The sequence below is a fragment of the Paralichthys olivaceus genome, chromosome 15 (genome assembly GCF_024713975.1).
Source record: "Paralichthys olivaceus isolate ysfri-2021 chromosome 15, ASM2471397v2, whole genome shotgun sequence".
Taxonomy (NCBI): domain Eukaryota; kingdom Metazoa; phylum Chordata; class Actinopteri; order Pleuronectiformes; family Paralichthyidae; genus Paralichthys; species Paralichthys olivaceus.
The window spans coordinates 22,416,775-22,437,387 of NC_091107.1; the positions used below are offsets into that span (position 1 = coordinate 22,416,775).

The 20,613-nt window shown below is 40.7% G+C and overlaps 1 protein-coding gene across 1 annotated transcript in view; it reads right to left on the bottom strand.

The window, feature by feature from the left end:
* The window catches only part of ntm (neurotrimin), a 383,071-nt gene extending 365,179 nt beyond the window's left edge, over positions 1-17,892 (bottom strand). Inside the window, exon 1 of the mRNA XM_020086103.2 lies at positions 17,463-17,892. Coding sequence (XP_019941662.1) covers positions 17,463-17,523 — 61 coding nt within the window. The 5' untranslated portion in view covers positions 17,524-17,892. The remainder of the gene's footprint in view (positions 1-17,462) is intronic.
* Between the last annotated feature and the right edge of the window lie 2,721 nt (positions 17,893-20,613).

The following is a 20,613-nucleotide window of genomic DNA, read 5'->3' on the forward strand; positions in this document are numbered from 1 at the left end:
AAAGATTTCCTTTAGCTGTCTCCGTCTCTCTTTCCCTGTGCCTGCCTCTGTTCTTTTAGAAGGAGCTGACACTGTAAATAACATGCAGCACTCAACACCAAGCCTCATTTGAACATACCGCAGTCAAGAGTTAAGCAACTATGAGCATGATATCTATTATATGAGGTTAACAAAAATCAGTGATGACCAATTTTGATAGAGACAACGATTACTTGAGATAAAATTATAGGACAGAAAATGAGAGCAAATCTTCAAACAAATTACCAACCGAACAAACTATCAAAGTAACTCACTAACTAATTACTTTCATTGTGATTTAGCACAACAAAGAAAAAAAGCAACATGTTGAAGAAATAAGTTGTTTCCCCTCAACTGTGAAAGCACACAACCTGGCCACTGCATTAACATGAGCTTCACAGCTTCTTGACTGAAGCCAGTGAGTTTGTGGCGTCTCTGCTGGTTGCCTGGTGACCTCAATTTGACCGGTCTCACTGTACCAAGCCAAGTAAAAACCCAGCCAGTCCAACTGTGTCCCCCTGTGTTCCAGTCATTTTGATAAGCTAAGCCAACCACCGCTGACAATAGTTAATATGTACAGTATGTTACAGTCAATTTTAAGCTGCTGCACAAGTGCTGCTTCTCAAGTGGATTTTGTTGCTGCTTTTTTTTATTTTACTTTAAATTTATCTTGAAATTCTTAAACCATGAAATATTTTCTGGCAATGTATTGACTGAACAAAATATTTTTTATAATTGATGTTTTAAATGAGTGACGTTTCCATGCCAAGAGGGGTTTCTAAAATGGAAAGAGTAGGTTGGATAAAATTTCTGCAAGTGAGATTTTCAATTAATTTACTGAAATTAAATCTAACAGGTCAGATATAACCTGTGTTTGTGTACCGTACATCCCACATGATGCCATAAGAAGAATACAGTAGAGTACATTCATGCGGTTCCAAAGTTCTTCTCCTCTCATTGTTAGCTAATAAATACGTAATTAAGTTGTTAAGAGATTGGAGATTTGGGATAAGAAGCATTGGGATCACACTGGGCATTTGAACACAGTGTGCATTTAATACACTCAGAAAAACAAAGGGATCACAGAGACGGCAGGCTGCAAGCAAGAGTCTCTTATTGGTCTTTTGTTGCCTCTCAACAGATGGCTTCAGGTAAGCCAGAGAAGTAGGTGGAGCAGTTGGAGGCCAATATTCGAGGCTGGTTTGAAGATTGCATCTGCTAAGTCTCCAAATAAACCAAGTCATCCATTTAGAGGAGACAACATTTCTTGGCAGTGTCTTCAATTAGGATCTTAGTTGGTAGGATGTTCCAATTTAACATTTTCAAAAGAAAAAATTCTTAAAAGAAGTGAACATGTTGTTTTTCAGTTCTGAATTAATTACAAGAAGCAGGTGTGAAATATGAAAAGCATGTTGTGATATAACTCTGAACCAAAGGAGAAGTAGAATTAAATGTGAGGCTGCGCTGGTTGGCTGGTCAGTAAGAGCCGGCTGATGAAAGTCTGCCTGTTCTCTTAACATTCTTCACCACAGAGCTATTTTCTCAAAATTGGACGTGTGTCTTTCACTCTCTGTTTGTTTTTAACAACAACACACTGAAGTCTGGATGATACAGTTGAGTGAACATAACACAGTGTTACTGAGACGTACAAGCCAAGGGTCAACAAAAGCTCATATAATGCTTCTTAAAGTGAAAAACTACTGAATTCCTCGTTCTTCCAAGACCGAGACTGTCATGTCATTCAATGTGATGATGATAGATGAGAAAATAGTGTAAGGACTCAAAAGATAAAAACCCTGACATAACATATGACTTGTCACTTCTATTTTTGACTGAAGGCAAATAATAAAAGTGTATAATGCACAAACTGACAACTTTAGATTTAATGAGACAATATGGTGTTAAATATTAAAAATGTGTAAAGAGGGTGGCACTTAGTCAATGCCCCATGATCTCGAGTATCCTGCATTCATTTGGAGTGTCGGTTGTGCACGTCCTCCGAAATTATCGCTACGCACACACCTGATGCAGTATACACTTGATCAGTAGGGGCAGTGTAGCGGTAGAATTTTGTAGCTCACTGACAAGGCTTGGTAGCTGATGCCTGTTGGTAGAAAGAGGAGTGTGACGGCGAGCCGCTTTGCTGAACTGATTGGCTCACTGTGTGTGTTGTGGTGTATCATCAGCGGGCTAATCCGGTGGAGCAAATCATCAAACATCCTGGCAGACTTTCGTCATTTGACATTCATTAATTTCTCGCATTGGAAGAACGAGAGAAACATACTCGCCATTGTCACACTGTGCTTGATTGAAGGGCCTTACAGACCATCTATGGTAGTGCCACTGTCTCTTTTTCTACCGTGATCTCAGAATGAACAAAATAACAATGTTTATGGTGTTTACATCTGCAAATCTGGAAGTTAAAGCCTTAAAGCCTAAAAGTGAACTGCCTCACTGTCGGTGTGTGCTCAAACATGCCTTTCTTCACCAACCACACTCTCAACTGAAGCAGTGTCTGCATATACAAACAATTGCATGGATATTTGTATATCCAGTTTCATGAAAAAAAGGAAAACAAACAAAAAAACCTGAGCCTAAAAGTGACATATTTAAGATTCTTATTTTAACCAGGAGGCAGTAGCTCAGTCCATAGCGACTTGGCTTGGGAACCGGAGGGTGGCCAGTTCAAGTCCAGCATGGACGGGAATTGGAGAGGTGCCAGTTCACCTCCTGGGCACTGCCGAGGTGCCCTTGAGCCGAACCCCTCAATTGCTCCCCGGGCGCCTTCATGGCTGCCCACTGTTCTGTGTGTGGTCACTGTGTGGATTATGTTCCGTGTGTTCCGTGTGTGCTCCGTTCACACGGATGGGTTAAATACAGATTAAATACAGAGTTTCAACAGAGTTTTACAAATTTCCCCATGTTTGCATGTTGCATGCTGTGTGTGGGACCATAAAGAGGAATCTTAATCTAGAATTCTTAATCAATAGTTAAAGGGCAGAAAGTGTTCACACTTTTCTTAATAAATGGCTGAAATTAATAAACATTTAGCAAAACAGCTTTTTTATTTATTTTTTTATTCAGTAAGTTAGTAAGTAAGTATATTGTGCTTAAAAGAAAGTTCAACAGCATGTTGTGGTATTATTGCCCCAGTCTCCTACATCTTTATGATATCTGCAGAGCTCCATAGTTATGTATGTATGTGTGCATGCCATATTAAACAGGGATTTCTAAACTCACCCAGAGTTCAGCCGAGGCAGTTTTTTTCAGCAGTCTCGACATTAAACATCTTGTATCAAAGGCCTCACTTCAGGTGCACTGGCGATGGGATAATGCATGAGAAGACGACCAGACTACTACTACCAATTACTGTGCGGGAGAGCAGATCACATAACAGCGGCATGATACATTAGCATCAGCTCGTATCGTGCAGCAAAATCAAACACATGAACAGATATAGATGATAGGGTACTTTGAGAGAGGGAGAGAACAAGTGAGAGAGACAGACAGACAGAGAAAGAGACTACTGTCCATCACCTGAAGTTCTTTATGTTAACTTTGATACAACTACAACCTTTGTGAGGTTTCTGGTATAACTACTGTATTTCCTTGTATAAAAGTCATGTGTCCTCAAATAAAAGCCAGTACGAATCTGTGCATCTTCCACTCTTGCAGATATTTCCCAATAAAAACCTTTTAAAAACAAATGAATTTTATATTTTTATTGTATATTTATATTGTTATATTTAGTTCCCCGACATATTCGACAGATAAACATTGAAATCGGCTAGTCCTCAAATCTCTAGAAAAGCAGCGTGACTTCCGTGGCTGAACCGCAGCCGGTACGGCAGCTCTACCTTGTTAACATATGTGCAGAAATTGAAAGGCTCACCAAATAGAGCACCACACATCCTTCTCATCTTTATGCCTACGATGAGCCTTTACCAAGATTCAATGATCTTGCTGTAGGTTTGCAATATCAACCTTAAAAATAACAGGCTGGATCAAATATAAACCAAGATGAAAGATGCTCTTATATCACACCTCACATTTGTAACTTTCTATACCATTTACATAAACAACCATCAGATACAGTGGCTGTACTCATTCACTTGAATGGAAAAATGGTCTCAGACATGTAGAGGAGTAAAATGTCAGTGCAACTACGAACATACATTATTCTGTTCGAACCAGATTTTGATATACAGTAAATTAAACATTTGAGGAACAGGTGTGCGTTTCCTGCGGAAGAAAGCAATTGTGTTGCGAGTTGCTTTCATCTCTCCATCTCATGATCGATCGATTGAAGTAATTAAAGGGACGCTTTTTGATCTGCACGACAGGATGAAGATGTGCAAACATGTTTGATGTGTTTCCTTCTTGCATCAACTTTGTGTCCACATTTGATATTCATCCTCAAGGACAAACCTACATTCATATTTCCAGAGCAATCCCAGGCTGCTGATTTTAATTTTTGATTTCTCTTTTTCAGGAGACAGAGATGTGTCTCTGCATGTGTGTGCGGCACTTACAGACAGTCAAGGAGAAGAGATGCACACAGCTGAGAATTCAATACGGTTAATAAGCAAATGAACATGGTATGATAACCCTAAGTTTACCATGGCATACTGTGAAGCCGGTGTACCGCTGCGACCAGTCTTGCAGGGACTTGAGTTTGAGCCACTACCTAACTCCCTGCTGCAGTAGATGTGAAATTAAAGTACTGTGGGGTTCTGTCTGTAATGTCTATACTATACAATAAACCCAACAACTCATTTCTTGAAAAACATTTTAAACTAAAACATCAGTTTTAAAACAAAATGGGCACCTCCAATAAAGTTGCCCTTCTGAAGACTTTGATATATATGATCACCAAATTGAATCTTAAATTAAGTCTTAGTAAAACCAAACATGAAAAAAAATTCTTCACGGTATTCCTAAAACATCAAGTTCATTAGAATCAGGCATATCGGTGGATGACTCCCCAAAAATAAAGTCACTAGCTACAGCATTCAACAGCACAGAGGCATGAAAAAGGACCTCTTCAAACCTTCACGCACATTTATTTAAAGTCCCTCTCCGTTTGATCCATCCTTTACCTGCACCACGTATCCTTTGAGGGTCACTTGGGTGGGCTGGAGTCAATCTTATATAAGCTAATATTGGTTGAGAGGCGGGATACACCCTGGACAGCTTACCAGTACTGCAGGGCCATCATATAGACAAAAAATATTCATACTCACATTTATAACTATGGTCAAGTTAGAGTCTGCAATTAACCTAACCAGCATGTCTTTGGAATGTGGTAACTAGCCAAAGTACCTGACGGAAACTCACACAGTCACAGGGAGAACATGCAAACTCCAAACAGACAGACCCCAGCCAGGCTGGATTCAAACCACGAACCTTCTTGCTGTGAGGTGACCGTGCTTACCACTGACATGAGGTCTGAGTAAAATGTTGTATGTTCAGAAGTTAACAGCAGAAAGAGAATGTAAACTAGTACACTAGATTATAGTAAAAATGCCTTTGCTTCATGCTAATACATTGTTGGTATAAACAGGAATAGTGGCATGTGTACAGCTGGCAAGGGGGAGCAGTAGCTGCCCACTGAGCTTGCTTTGGATTTATCTTTTATCTTGTTTTTTTCTTACAGGTTGTGGTGTAGTCTTCTCACACCAGGTGGAATAAGGAGCAGTTTGTACACTCTGAAAAGAGCATTGTCAGCCTTGAGTCATGGCACAATCACAATGAAGTCACTGATTTTATGACTATTTTAACTGCACTCAGTTGGAACTGTTGGATTCCTGCAGAGTAGGACAGTGACCAGAAGGTCTTTTTAAGCAGGGCTTAAAGCTTATTTTCACACTAAAAGTGTGCTTTGGTTTTTCGGACAACACTATACTACACTGTAGTGGTCCCAAAAGATGTCCACATTAAGAGAGGGCAACACAAAGTCACAATGATTTTTGTTTTTTTTTGCCTAAATGAACAGTGTGTTCAAAATGGCTTAGCAGAAATCACAGCAATGGGATTTTGATTAATGAGAAACATTCATTTTTGTATTGACCATTTAAAAGACTATTAAGATTGCCACTCAAGCGTTGAGCATTAATTATAAGGCAAGCCTACATAAGCTTCCGTGAAATTTAATGAGCATTGTCAAGTCTAAAGCAAGGGGCTTTGTGGAGTCTCTGTGTGTAAATGAAGTCCTGGAACAACAGGCGTAAAAAAACTTTCCCTGCCAAGTTTTCAGTGCAAATGCTAATGATATGTTGAATTTTCTTTCTTTAAAAATGTTATTCATTCAAACTCACTACTCGCAACAATTAAAAAGCCCTGGGGAAACAATAAGACCACCTCCTAGGGATTCGTAGACAGCAGTTGGTTGCAACGAGACAGAAAATCTAAATCCCTTATCTCACACATAACAAAGGCCTGTTGACATTTTATTGCAAAACTATGTCAAAGTGATTAGGAAAATGAAATTAGAGCAATTGCAGCACCGTCAGGTACGTTCAACCTGCTGTTGGTCATTAGTGATGCTTTACCACCAGGAAGCCCTAACAGACTGAAAGCAGCACATTCACTGAGCTCCATGCGTTTGCTCTAATCAGCCCTTTAAATGGCATCAGGATTCATCTTAGACAGCTGCTGCTGATGTGATTGCAATTACAAATCTGCTTTGGTGTCGACTCGAAAGCACAGCACACCAGGCCAGACGCCAAGAAGCAACATTTTCTCAGATAGTTGGGTATGTAAGCCTGTCTAGTCACTCGGTCAACACTTTAATACAGCAACACTTCTTGGCCGCTGTATATTTCATGAATATTCATGAATACAGAGAGGGTCTATGGATGCCATGTGCTTTGTCTCTTCAGCTGAATCAATCAAGACTAAAACATGACTCTCATGGCTTCCTTAATGTGGAAAATCCTGGGTAGAAATTATAGTTAAATATTCATGAGTTTACATATCCGGTGGTGGACCTGCAAATTCATGCACTTGTGAACAACAACTAGTGATATAAAGCGTATGGATGCTTTAAGCTCATCTCTGTAAGCTCTCTCATCAGCTCTCTGTGACACTGGGGGAGCCTGCAGGTCCTTTTTAAGTTATATCAGCTTTATTGATCTTTTAACTTTGCATTCATCAATCACAAGGTTAGGGGAGCGTTTCAGATAAGATCAGCATGCTCTGTCCTCCAGCAAGAAATCTGAAATTATGTTTATTGTTTGTAGTAGACTTTAATGTCCTCTGAGAGGCTATTTGTGGTACAGCAAGGAACATTAGACACATTAAATCACATCAAATAAACAGAAACAACAATAATCCATAGTAGTTGCACATTCTGGCAATAGACACACCATAACAAAAGAGAGAGATGGAATGATGAGCTGCTCACAGTTTTGCAGCGGGTCAACGACTTTACAGCTCAACTACAAGGTTTTTCAGGAGGAGAAAAAAATGACATCTATATCTTCTCCAAAGATACTCTCAGGAGGCTCACCTGCTTTCTATTAACACTCCTCCAGATTGCAGCACAAAAGCTTTTGCCAAGGGGCTTCCAGCCCAATCAATGATAGCACTAATTGAAATATTATCTCTCATGCTCCACACAAATGTCCAGTCAAGCCCTCTGTAATTGCGCACAGATTATTCCACAGTCTATGTGCTTGCTAACCACTCACTCGGCCATCTGCTCCAAAAATTGCAACCATATCACTGCACTAGTTAAGAGCCCCCAGTGCAAAACAGCCCTCAAACTGTGAGACCCTTTCCTGCTATTAATGCATGAGGAAAACAGCGAGTCTCAAGTGGTGTCCTCATCACCGCGTTGATGTCAAGGATCTGGGCAGATGATGGTGTGTGATTGATGTGGGTATCTTCTGCCTGCCCACCTAAATCAAATATCTGTTTCCTTCCCTTGAGATTTCAAATCCGATAAAGAAGACACATGGAAGATTTAGAGAAGTCTCTCAGGCTATAAATGCTTCTGAAAGGCTGGGAAGTCTCCACAATCCAGTGGGAAGGAATAGTAGCAGAAACAGGTTGATGGTATCAGCAGTGCAGATGGGAGCTGTATAGTTGCTGCAAACAGAAGGAACTTAGTACACATTCCAGGCACAAGAAGTACATGTAAGCTGATTATAACGCAGACAGCGGAGTTTTCCACATGAGAGCAAGGTCGACCTGGTCCGGATAGACGCAGGTTCAACACATGGATCATGTTGGGGATATCGATCATTCTTTTTTTACTTTTGGGTTCTAGCTCAATAGACTGTTGCTCAACTATGTTTGTTCCTCCGGGCAGTCTGACTGGCTGAGGAAGCTTCTTCCCAGGATCCTGAGACATGCCTCCAAAAGACCATGTCCACACCACTTTTTATTTGTAGGTCTAAAATGCTCCCATACAGCAAACATCCACTATGACATCAGAAACATGATTAAGATTCATTAAGACCATGTACTTGATACAAATAAACCAACTATTTATTAATCACTTTCACTTCTGGGTCACATTTGTTTTAACTAAGTCCTCATGAACGTGATCTACACAAACACACTGTCCCAGCGCAACCTTCAGGATTAATTCACCCTTACCCACACATAAAGACAAAAGAACCTCTTGAAAAATACAAATAGCGAGAGAAAAGTCTTTTCACAAACTCTGTTGGAGAGGAAAAACATTTCTACTTGACTAAATTACATTTACCTTTATTTGATTTGTTTAAGAGGTCTCTGGCTTTGTCTTCTCCAGCCAAATGGCTTGTTCCTTTATCGTTCTGATTATATTGACTGTTGTAATCTTTACTAAAAATAAATAATTTCAACAGATGTGTTAGATAATGTAAATATGATTTAGAAAGTGGTGATATAAAATCCATAACTTGCCACTGCATATGCCCTAACTGTTTCATAAATCATACTCCTATAAAGTAGACAAACTTCTGAAATGCCTGCGAACTTGGAATCTTTGCCTCTCAGCGATTTCTTCTTTACATTAGCTTCTGTAAACTCTTTAGAAATGTTGTTCCTTTGTGTCAGAAGTCGAAAAACAGCAGAAGAGTTTGAATCACACAGAGTTTCATGTAACTCTGCTAAACAACCTTTGGCATTCCCTCACCCCTGAGGACACATGTGTACATCCAGCAGCATCTCTGTGAGGCTGCTCACAGAGAAAGCAACAGTGCAAAGCTGCGAGTTTCTCCAGGAGGCAGCATTCCTCCGACACGACAACCTGGTGAATGGACACAGTCTGAAGTCACTATCCCTGCTGCTTATTAATCAGCCCTCCCTGGCAAGGTCCCTTGTGGCCACCAAGTCACATGACCATTTTCACTTGGCAAACTCTGTGAGGGAGGAAATGCTCCTCAATAAGCTCAGCCTTTACTTTTGTGCAAGTGTAGGAATTGCCACTGCGTGATGACGCTGCATATCCATGGAGTCAAAGTGAAGCCACGTGTAAACAAGGGACTTTATTCAGCATTTCTCCACAGTTTGGAAAATAAAGATAAATCTGACTGAGACAGCATTTTCTGCCTATGTTGCATTTACACAACTGTTTATACCACCTGAATTCAAATATCCATTTAAAAAGGAATGAAATCTGTGTATTTGTTTTCTACTACCCATGGGCCTTTTGCAATTTTAATACAATCAGACGGAAAGGTAGGGTTTACAGTAATTATCTAATTAAATTCAAGAAATATGTTTTACTTCAGTCTGCAGGGATTTCTTGTTTTCCTTTTTTGCCAAATGATCAATTCCATACACAATGCAGCCTTAGGTCTTGGGTCAGCAATTTATTTGCAGAACTGGAATGTCACTGACGGCATTTACAACTAAGTACGAGTAAATCAACTCAGAAAAGATTCATCACACATAACACAAGCAATGCTGAATACCGAAATAGAAGGCAACGTGCAGCTTGCTTCCCACCACAGGAATGAAAAAGACAACTGGATAACAATTACCTCCAATTTGCAATGTGCGTTTCAGTAAACAAATAGTGGTAATTTCACATCTGTAGAGTCACTCATTATCTCCTAATGTGTATAATTTCCTTAATATCACATTGTGACTAGAAGCATGATGAAGTTTAATTGAAAAACAAATTTCATATCCAGTGCAACCTCTTGACTCTTGGCTCTGGAACAGCAATAAGAAAACCTAGAATTAACGCTCTGCAGGAAATATCTTCACAACCTCCCTATGGTTCCTGAGTAAGTCAAGTTTATTGTTTTACCATAAAAATCTTGAAATGCAAGAATGTAACAAAATAAAATAAGATAAAAATAAAAATGTTATAACAAATTAATGGTTATTGTGTTGCAAAATAACCAAAATTATCATTCTCACACACATATTAACTTGTCCTGTTATCGGCACACTAGCCATCAGCAGCACTGGGATCCCACCATGACAGTGGGCCAAATGGACTCCACTGATCTGTGATGTGACATCTTTTGAATGAATGTGGCCACTACTGCCGATATGTGAAAAAAAAAAGTTTGTATTTATATATCAAAAAATACAATATAAAGGTTGCTGGTAAAAATATGTTCTTGAGAAGAAACATTTTGTGAGGTCAGAGCTTTGCGAAATTCCCTCAATAAGAATTCACATACATGAGAATGGGACAGATGGACAAGTGTAATGCCCCAGGCCTGCTGTCCTCACCAGCATAAAAATAGTGGTTTCAGTCTTTGATTTTGGATTTCATTTTGTGAATAAAAATTTTCTTTTAAAGATATTTTCTGGACATTTATCCTTCTTTCGATAAGACATGATTAAATGTGAATGGGGGAGAGAGTGGGGAAGACACATATCAACGGGCTGGGTTGAAAACCAAACCTGCAGCCATTGCACGAGGACTCAATCCTCCATACATCACGTCCTGCGATGTGCTAGTGTCCAGGGTGTACCACGACGGATCTTTACGGTTAACTGTCATCATTATCACGGCATCTTCTACCACACAGACAGTGGTGCCGGAAAAACACTTTTATGACAAAATCAGTATTGAAACAGACGTTGTAATTTTTTTTGCCAGTCATAGCCGACTCAGAAAGACCAGAATGAGGCAGTTTGTATTTTGTGTACAGGGAGCATCACAACACACTTATTTTCTATTGCTATTTTATCCACATGGCTAAACAGCAACTATTCAACATCTGAGCATTTGTAAGTGGAAACTTAGAGATGCACTCTGTAGTTATGGTAAATAAACTACATTAATATAGGGCTTTATGAATCCTAACGATCACTTCAAGTGCCTTAAATTACAATTCACATTCACCTTTTCACATTTAGTGCTGTTACCACCAGCACTGTCTATCGTTCACTCATCTCGCTCACACATATGCCAACACAGCCGTCAGGGGCAATTTGAGCTCCTGTATCTTACCCATAGACACTTAGACATGTGGCGGAGCTAGAATCCAACCACTGACCTTGCGATTAGTGAAAGACCTGCTCTACTTCCTGAGGTACAGCCACCCACCATTATTTGTCTGAATTCCAAATATAGTGATTGATTGTCTTGTAACACTCTTTTGCAGCTTTGTGAAATACTGGGTCGGTCGTCAACTTAAGAAAATAGGTACGCTTATACTCCAATTGATGGGGACATTTCTGCTTGTTATCTTGAGATAAACTAAATCTTTCTTTCTAAATCATTTCATGTCAATCTACATTAATCATCTCGTCATTCCAGAAATCTCTGTCTGTATGTGGCTAACTCATCTCAAGAACTGTTCATTTTATTTGTTTCAAACAGGGCATGGATTATTAAGGGCCCAAGGAAGTGCACTGTCGAATTCTGAGAGATTTGGGCACGTGATACATTCACTATTATTCAAATTTGAATAAAGAGTCAAACACCGCCTTGCTGTCTGCATTGGGGGCAGGGCAGCATGCCAGTCAGCCTGCAAATTAAGTAAAACATGTCTTTTTCTCCGTCCTCTGATAACCTACAAGAAAAGGTGTTTTCACTTTCCATACAGAGTAACAAGCATGATCAGATAACCTACAACGACAGGTCCACTCTGACTCTGCATAACAAACGTAGTTTGACAACATTTACACTGATGGCATATCTCAGAAATCTTTGGAAAACATATATCAAGAAGCATTCATCTTATCGGCTTCACATTTGGAATGTGTATTGTGAAGGACACAAAGAAGCGCAGTGTCGAGGCTGATGTGATTTGGACACGCAATATGCTCAATACTGATAAACTTTGAATAAACAGGCGACCAGCGCTCTACAGCAGCAGGGGATGGAACTCATCAACGTAAGTGAAATTGTCGTTCACGACAGCTGGCGTGTTCATGACAATGACACCTGATTCACAGTTCAGGGATCTGCGTACTGAGTCGGGCTTCACTGAACTTTCAATAAACACTTTTTTCTGTTTCTGAAAGAAAGCTGCAACCATGATCACAGGCCAAGCACACTGCCCATTCCAAACAGGCATGTTTACAATGGGCACTGCAATAGTTATAAAGGAACACAGAAAACTAGCAGGCTATTTGGAACACATTAAATCATAAACATATTTAACGATGTGCTAGACTTTAGCATTAAGCTACAGATGATAAAAAACGTTTCTTCAGTAGCCTGACTAATACAAATAGTAATCTCTTCAGTTAACAGAATACTAGCAAACTACATGGAGGAGATCAAAGTAGACATTGGTATGTCATTAAATGATCCCAACCATTAAAGTTATAGTACAGCTAATGACTGATCCTAGATTTGAATAATATGTTAGACACTTCAATTAAATGTCTGTGCACTAGGGAAGTATCTCTCTTCAGTGCTATAACTGCATTAATGAAAACAAATGTTTCTGAGAAGTCACCTGTTAGTTTAAGTGAGGCCCTGCAGATTAGCAGAGCAGTTAAAACCCTGCATTGGATTTCAATTATTTTGATGGAATTACTTCAGTTCTCATTCATTCAGACCTCTTTTTTAGTGACAGGCCAATGATAGGCTAACTGTGGCTCACAGCTGTATGCAACATGTCAAAGCCAGACTCAGTGGGTGTGGTTTAAGGAAGGGAAGTAAATCACTATGTGGACTTGAGGAAGGTTCATGAATCAGTGAAACACATCCCAGTGCTTCATGTTAAAATACACACATCAATACATCTTGCTCTCTTTATTTAATGGCCTCTCATGGCCAATTAACATGACATCCATTAATAAGACCACTGGACGCGTGTGGTGATATCTACCTGCATTGTTGGCCATGTCCCTGCTCTGCCTGTGCATTCTGCAGCATGGCCTTACATGTGAGGGTACTCCAGGGAGAAAGAAACAAGCATGGACGTTCTTTACAACGGCAGCTCAGCCTCTTTTTTTCCTTGAGATCCCAACTGAATAGCTGTATCCCTGAGATAAGAAGAGAACACACTCTACCCATCAACAATGATCTCGATGTCTTTAACAAAAGGCTGCATACAACAAGCACACCATGGCTCCCTTACCACCACCCCTATCCATCTCCGCTCTCTCAGCTGGTCATCCAAGAACAGCTGTTGCTCCAAATTTCTATCTAGCCAGCTATAATTCTCGTCTTTGGCTGACACGGACTGATGGAGGAAGGACAAGGGCACAATGCACAGACCTGCGAGGGTCTCGGCCAGAAAAGACTGGAGAGTTTGAGCTGCATCCTGGCAACACAGCCAACACTGTCCTGTCCTAGTCACACAGAGAGAGAGAGAGAGGGGAGGAAAGAGCCCGCTTAGACAATAAGGCTTCCTCATTACCAGTGTTTATCTTAAGCTGGATTAATACTCTGAAAGAAATGCTCTTATTTTCTTTTTCAGGAAAAGAACATGGTTTCCCTCCAATATGACAATTTGATAATCAAATGGGTTTTTATTGTTGCTTTGTATTTGTATGTTTTCTTTTCATATTCTTTTTTTGCAATTTGGTTTCCTTTGTGCAAAAACACACAACATCCACTGCTGTCAATGTTTGATTGCTTACCACCAGCCCTTGTTCTCATGGAAGATGATTAACAGTTAGGATTCAGATCCCTGCTCTCAGGAAGCACTCTGAAGCTTGTTGCATATTCAGTCCACTGACAGAAACAGCGTGACTAGCTGCAGAAAAGCAAGAAGTACTCTTTGTTTGAGCAGCATCTTAAGATAAAAAATAAAGAGGGAAAAAAAAACATGCACACAACTCATTCTAGGCACACACTCCTTGTACATGTGCTTTTTTCATGTATATGACTCAGGAGAATGAAGTCAGCAAGCGACTGCCTGCGCCAAGCATAAGGCTGAGTTCAGTGAAGGAACACATGTGAGGATAACCTTGACATATTCACGCATGTTCTTCCCCCTGAATTTGAAAAACAAAAGATAGTGTGACACTGATGTACTACACATGATGTTGATTTTCTCCTGGAAATTATGGCTGTGTAAAAACAATGAGAGAAAGAAGAATGGTGCCAAATACATCAATGTGAAACTGAACTAATCTTCATTTTGGATAAAGCCTCCCACCTTCTGTTCAGCAAGCTGACGCAGCCCCACGGCAAACCTAGCCTGAGGCTCATCCCCTTGAGGGGCACAGAGAGGCGCGCTTACTCATGTCGACCGCCATCCAGACGCTCAGTGCTTTTGCTGCCACAGTGGCTCCAGCCTCAGCCAGCCAACTAGCAGAGCGCTTCAGCCTGGGATGCTTTTTACATTCTCTATGGATCGAGCCTGATTGTTTTTCTCTGCTCCCATGATTTGCCTTGATCTTTACATCCACCTCAAACGCCTTGTTTTGACCTGCAGGGCCTTCTGCGTTTCTCTCTTCATATTTGTGTAAGAGCCAAAATATTATTTTTCCAACCAACAGTAATGTGTATAACCTGCTTCTATTTCTGATTCAGAACGCAAAAAGGAGTTCCTGTCTTCTTACTTTGTTAATTGTAAAATGTAACATTAAAAAGTACTATTAAGTACTGTTAACCATTAAGCATTATCTGGATTTAGAATTGTCTTATTTTTCAGCTAAATACCAATTCCAACTTACTTCTACCATAAGACCAACTTGAGACCCCCTGGTTCAACTACCTCACCTAGCTTATATACTGCACCTGTGCCGTGTACTCCAGGACCCCATGGCATCACTGCTGGCTGTTGTTACAGGTGCAAGAGACCACACCCAGAGGTGAAACAAGCATGAAAACCCCCACAGACAGGTCCTCAAAACACTATCGGCCTGCTGCTGCTTCTTCTTCCACCATAGATCCCCATAGCAAACAAGCCATACATCAAATAATTACTGTAATCCCATCAGTAACAAGCCCAAAGGCCAAAATGAAATGTTTTGCCATTTTCTGAGAAGCAGATGCTTAGGTCAGGGTACAGGGATCTACACGATTCCTGTTTTCCGTTTTTCGATGGGTTCAGGATGTCAGCTTCTCTGGCCTGAATGCAGGACACTGAAGACGACCTTTGTTCACAAGGCTGTTCAGCTTCTCCATGACTTTCTCCCGACCCGTTTTTATAAAATGTGACCTCTGCATGACCTTGCACACTGATATGTAGTGAATTCAAAAGCTTAAAATAAAAAGCTGGGTTTGATAAAGGCAGTATTCCATCCCTGACTGCAGGAATGAAATAAAGTATTTTTATAATGAGAGATGGTGATGTACAGATGCCCTGCAATCCTCTGCTCACCTGTAAATCCACAGATTTTAATCAATTTGTTCATTACCCTCCATGTGTTCTTTGGTTCTGTTTATTTGTTATCTTATCAAAAATTCACCATATTTGCCTCGTTCCTTATCTGTGCCCATTTCTGTTCCAGCAATGACCCAATTTCCCCATGGGGGCCATTTAAGTTTCATCTAATCTAATCTAACACATCTCTGATTCTGCAAGAGATCTGCTGATATGCAAATGGCTTCAAACCATTTGATGCTGTCTGGAGAATGAATTAAACTTGAAATGGGTTGGGAAGGAGCATTTTTCCCAGGTGTATTAAATGCAGACATTTTTGACTCACTGTATAGCTGCTTGTTGTTCCAGGGATTTGCTTATTTTTGGTGTTTACGGGTAAGCAAGTTCTTTCAATTGACGTGTCTGTGGAATGGTACACTGCAATATAAGTAATCATATGAGGCATTCACAATGACCTTATATGTGCTGAATACCATTAAGTGGGGTTAAAACATGCTTGCGCTGATGTGCTACACCACACAGAGTGAAGCACTAGATTTATTCCATCGTTTTCTAACCACTGGCATATCTCAAGTACATAATTAGGTTGAAAAGTGCAAAGACTCTCCCTTTTATCTGAGCTGTCTATGCAAAGACAGTGTGCCACCCTTTTATTTTTTTGCAGAGTTGGAACTGAGTTTCCATTTGGCATTGTAACTAGTATTCAATGCAACCTTCATTTAGTACAGCAGAAGATGGCATAAGATGTACTGATTATTAATATTAAAAAAAACAGGAAGTAAGCTTACTTTGGAAAATATTAGGTAACAGGTTCACAGCCTTGATAAATATATATCACCAGTTTGTCTATTTATTCATTTAACAGTTGACGTCTGACTGACTTCATCTGAGGAGAATTCAACAGCATTCAAGTCTCCTTGACTCCCTGTTTTATTGTTTGCTGATGAAAGAGCTCCAATAGCAAACAAAGGCAAACACACAATAGGTTGATTATGGCTCACGCAGATGCAGTTTTCATTATGGTGGCTTTTCATTGCTTCCTTTAAAGTGCGCTTCTATCGAGCCACAGTCTTCTCTTTGGATTGGATTTTTAATGTCAGGTGTAAACAAGGTCAGAAACACTGAGCCGCCTCACTGCTCACCGCGCAGCAGACAGCAACTCTTGCCTTCCCGCAGAACGCATGGCTTAACTTGGATGACCTGAGCGCGCAGTCAATATGGATTAAGAACTAATGCTTAATCAACTTTGCAGCAAAGACCTCCCGTCCGGCATATTGACCGTGCGTCTGGATGATCCGCGGGCAGCGGGAGCCACAGGCGCAAAAACAGGAGAATCGCACAGTGCAGGTGCATTCAAGTACAGAACTGCGGGGCTGACGCCGCACACACCAACAGCACCTGAGTTCTGTTCTTCTGTTCTTAAACATGAAAACATGCACATGTGAAGCAACACTGACACAGCAGAGAAGGATCTGGTCAGGACTAAACTTTCGCAGAAGAGAGGCGGCTGCAGCAGCCTGATATAACTGGTGTAAAAATACATTTGAAGCACAGTCGGATACTTAGAATCACGCCACTGGCACCAGGACAGCTCAGCCGCACTTGACTAATCGCTTCATTTAAGCTGCGGCTTACACGGAAAGCATCTTCAAGTCAAACATAGGGAAACAGACGTGCGAGAGCCACTTGATGAAGTGACAGAGAGGAGCGATAACAAGTGCTCCCAGGAGGAGACCAGCCATCACTTACCTTGCTCCATCAGCAGGACGGTCATCCCGACCAGCACAGCCCAGTACACAGGGTTCTTCATGGTTATCGATCTGTATGTCTGCTGTGTGATGGCGTCTGGCTGGAAGAAAAGGGAATAGCCTGCGAGTGTCTGAAAATCCCGAAAAGTGCTTTTCTTCAAGTCCCCGGTGCTCCTGTCTGACTGTAAAGCATCCACCAACGCAGCGCTCCACAAAGTCCCTCCTTCAACCGAGAGCCTATTGGCAGCGCAGCCACAGCCAAGCGCGCGGCACTGACACCCAGCACTGCCGGTGAGAGCTGCTCCCAGTAAAGCTGCTGAGACGGCCCTTGCAGTCTGTGAGAGGCGGCGGTACTTTATTGTGAAAGGCGCAATCCGCTCACTTCCTGTCCTGCCCCGGTTGGATGCAGCGAGCTTTGCGTCCCTCAGTGCTCCACTGATGGAGACCAGCTCATATGCTCTCTGTTACCGCGGGCGGTTTGTCTTCATCCAGCATATGAAGTGCCAGTGAGGAGAAAGATGGACGTGTCCGCGTGACGCACGATATTAATGCACTTTTTATTCTTTAACAGGGTTAGTTTTCATTCAGGGGGCTTAGAGAAAAGTGGCCCAGATCTTTAAATCTGATCCCTATCTTCATGGGTCTGCTGGGAGTTGGCTCTATTACAGACCTTGAATAGATAAATCACCCTTCATCTGGCAGTCGTAGTTCCACAGAGGTATCACAGTTTTAAGGGATTTGTATCCATACGGCAGACTGAAATCGTTTGAGGCCCCGAGACAAGAATTTAATTTGCCCCACAATCAATTTTGGACCCACTGCTACAAATTTTTGGCTCCCCCTCAATGGCCTCCCCTAATGCTGAAACCCGAGAGCTCTAAACATTTTTGGACATGGCCACAAAGCTTATACCACTCAGTGAACTTGAATCAACTTAAATCCACCATCGGGAAACAGTTTTGAGTGTATCAGAGGCAGACCGGGGCAGTATTCTTAGAAACTGGAAAAATACTAATTATGAATCATGAACAGAGTCGACTAGACGCCATCAAAGTTGAATAGTGTGGGTTTGATGGAGTGCTGGAGGTGTCTGGACGAAGAAGGTACTGCCTATGCTCTGGAGCTGCTTGAAGTTTCAGGAGTTTTGGTCTGCTATACAAAAAAATCCCATTCTCCCACAGTTTATTTTTGGTGAGCCAAACCAACTTTAGTATCTTTGTATGGTTGTATATGTATTTATGTTAATGTTTTTCCTTTATTTTTTCTTTCGTTCCTTACTAAGTCAGGTCAATTTGATATAACTAAACATTTGTGAAGATTTTATCTGTTGTGAAAAAAAAAAAAAAAACCTTGAATCATAAAAATAAAACAAATTAAGATTTTCAGCTGAAAAACAACCAGGAGATGAGTCAGGTTGGTTGTCGGTCTGGGGGTCAAGGTCATCCAATAGTCCCAGACTGAAGTTAAGGATGTTAATATGGATAACAAGGTGATGCTTTTCTTATTGTGTCAAGTCTGTTGGTTTTAAATCTTGAGACCTCTAATAAGGGAGACATGGGGACAATAAACTGCTGTTACTCAGTCTATCAACCAATTAGCTTAATATTATATATTATGTATATTTCGAACTAAAACAGTTGGAATTGTTGTGTGATATGTATTGGCTGCTCATCTTTAAGAACTTGTCGCAACTGTCCCCAGCCTATCAGCCGTGATAGAATACCAAGTGCTAGTTGCATACAAGGACCATGACACATTTTAATTTAACTAAGTCAAGGAGGTCAAGAAAACAATGATTCAAACTAAGAAAAAAGGCAGTGACAGTACGACATATATACAGCTCATGAAGAAGAAACAGGTTTCAGGTTTGGTTACTTTGCTGTGCTTGCAATGTGTGCTGAGAAAATATCTAATTTCAACAGGCAGCAGAGTCAGCAGCCGATTAAATTGCATTCAAACAAATACTCAAACCCAGGCACAAGCAAATCAAATCACGTTAATGCAAATGCAGGTCCTGTCAAACATCAAATGTTAGACAGAGCCTTGACAGTGGAGAGAGGGGCTGCTGGTGAGCCTGTGTTCATCTGGTTGTGGAGATTATTTTCTGTATAATTTACGTAAGTATTGCATGGACAGTGTGCATGACAGAATAGCACAACAGCCAGCTAGGTTGCATGTTCCAAGCAGGAAGCTGTGATTGGCTGTTGTCATTACAATGATCATGCCAGCACTAAGCATCAAGCATGCCCACCTTTAAAGGTACAGTGTGTAGAATGTAGTGACATCTAGTGGTGATAGTGCATGTCGTAGCTGAATACCCCTCACCTCACCTTCCCCTTCCAAACATGACAGAGAACCTGTGGTAGCCTTCAGTTGTCATAAAAACTCAAAAGGTGTTTAGTTTGTCCAGTCTGGACTAATGTAAAAAAACATGGCCTTGATGTAAATATAAAGTATTAAAATATAAAGGGGCCATTCTAAGGTAAAGAAATCAGCAATTTGAGCAATTTAGATGAAACACACCAATGTAAACATCACTAGGATTAGTTTATATTCAATTTCTGCCGATAGATCCCTTTCACCTAAATTGTACCTGGACCTTTAAGAGTTAAAACTATGAGGATGTGTGAGGGCTCCGTAAGACTCGTCTCCCCTGCTGAAAATGATACAAACTGAAATGGGATCACTCCTGGGTTGAACTGCTCAATATCGCTTCACTTTGAAAGGTCACAAGCCAAACAGATTGGATAAACTCTGTATGTGTTTGCGGCACAACACAAGTGACCGACTCAATCACTGGACACCCGATTCTGGACTTTGAGCAAAAAAAAAACTCCCTCTGTTATAGATATTCAAAATCTGCAAACACACGATAAGAACAAGTTATCATCAGTTGTAGCTGAGCATTCAGGAATTCAACATGAGAGAACAGCAAATAAAATAGAAGGTAATACAACTTTGTGTGCACCTCTGCACTTCAAATATAGGAGCTTGATTTTAAAAGCAAATAGTGAAGCAAAATTATCAGCTAACACAATATATTCTTCATTTAATCACCCTTTTTTTGCTGAATTCCTACAAGATGTTATTACAAAGTAGAACTTCTCAGAACAGCTTTGAGGGACAGCTGAGAGAGAAAAAATCTAAACTTA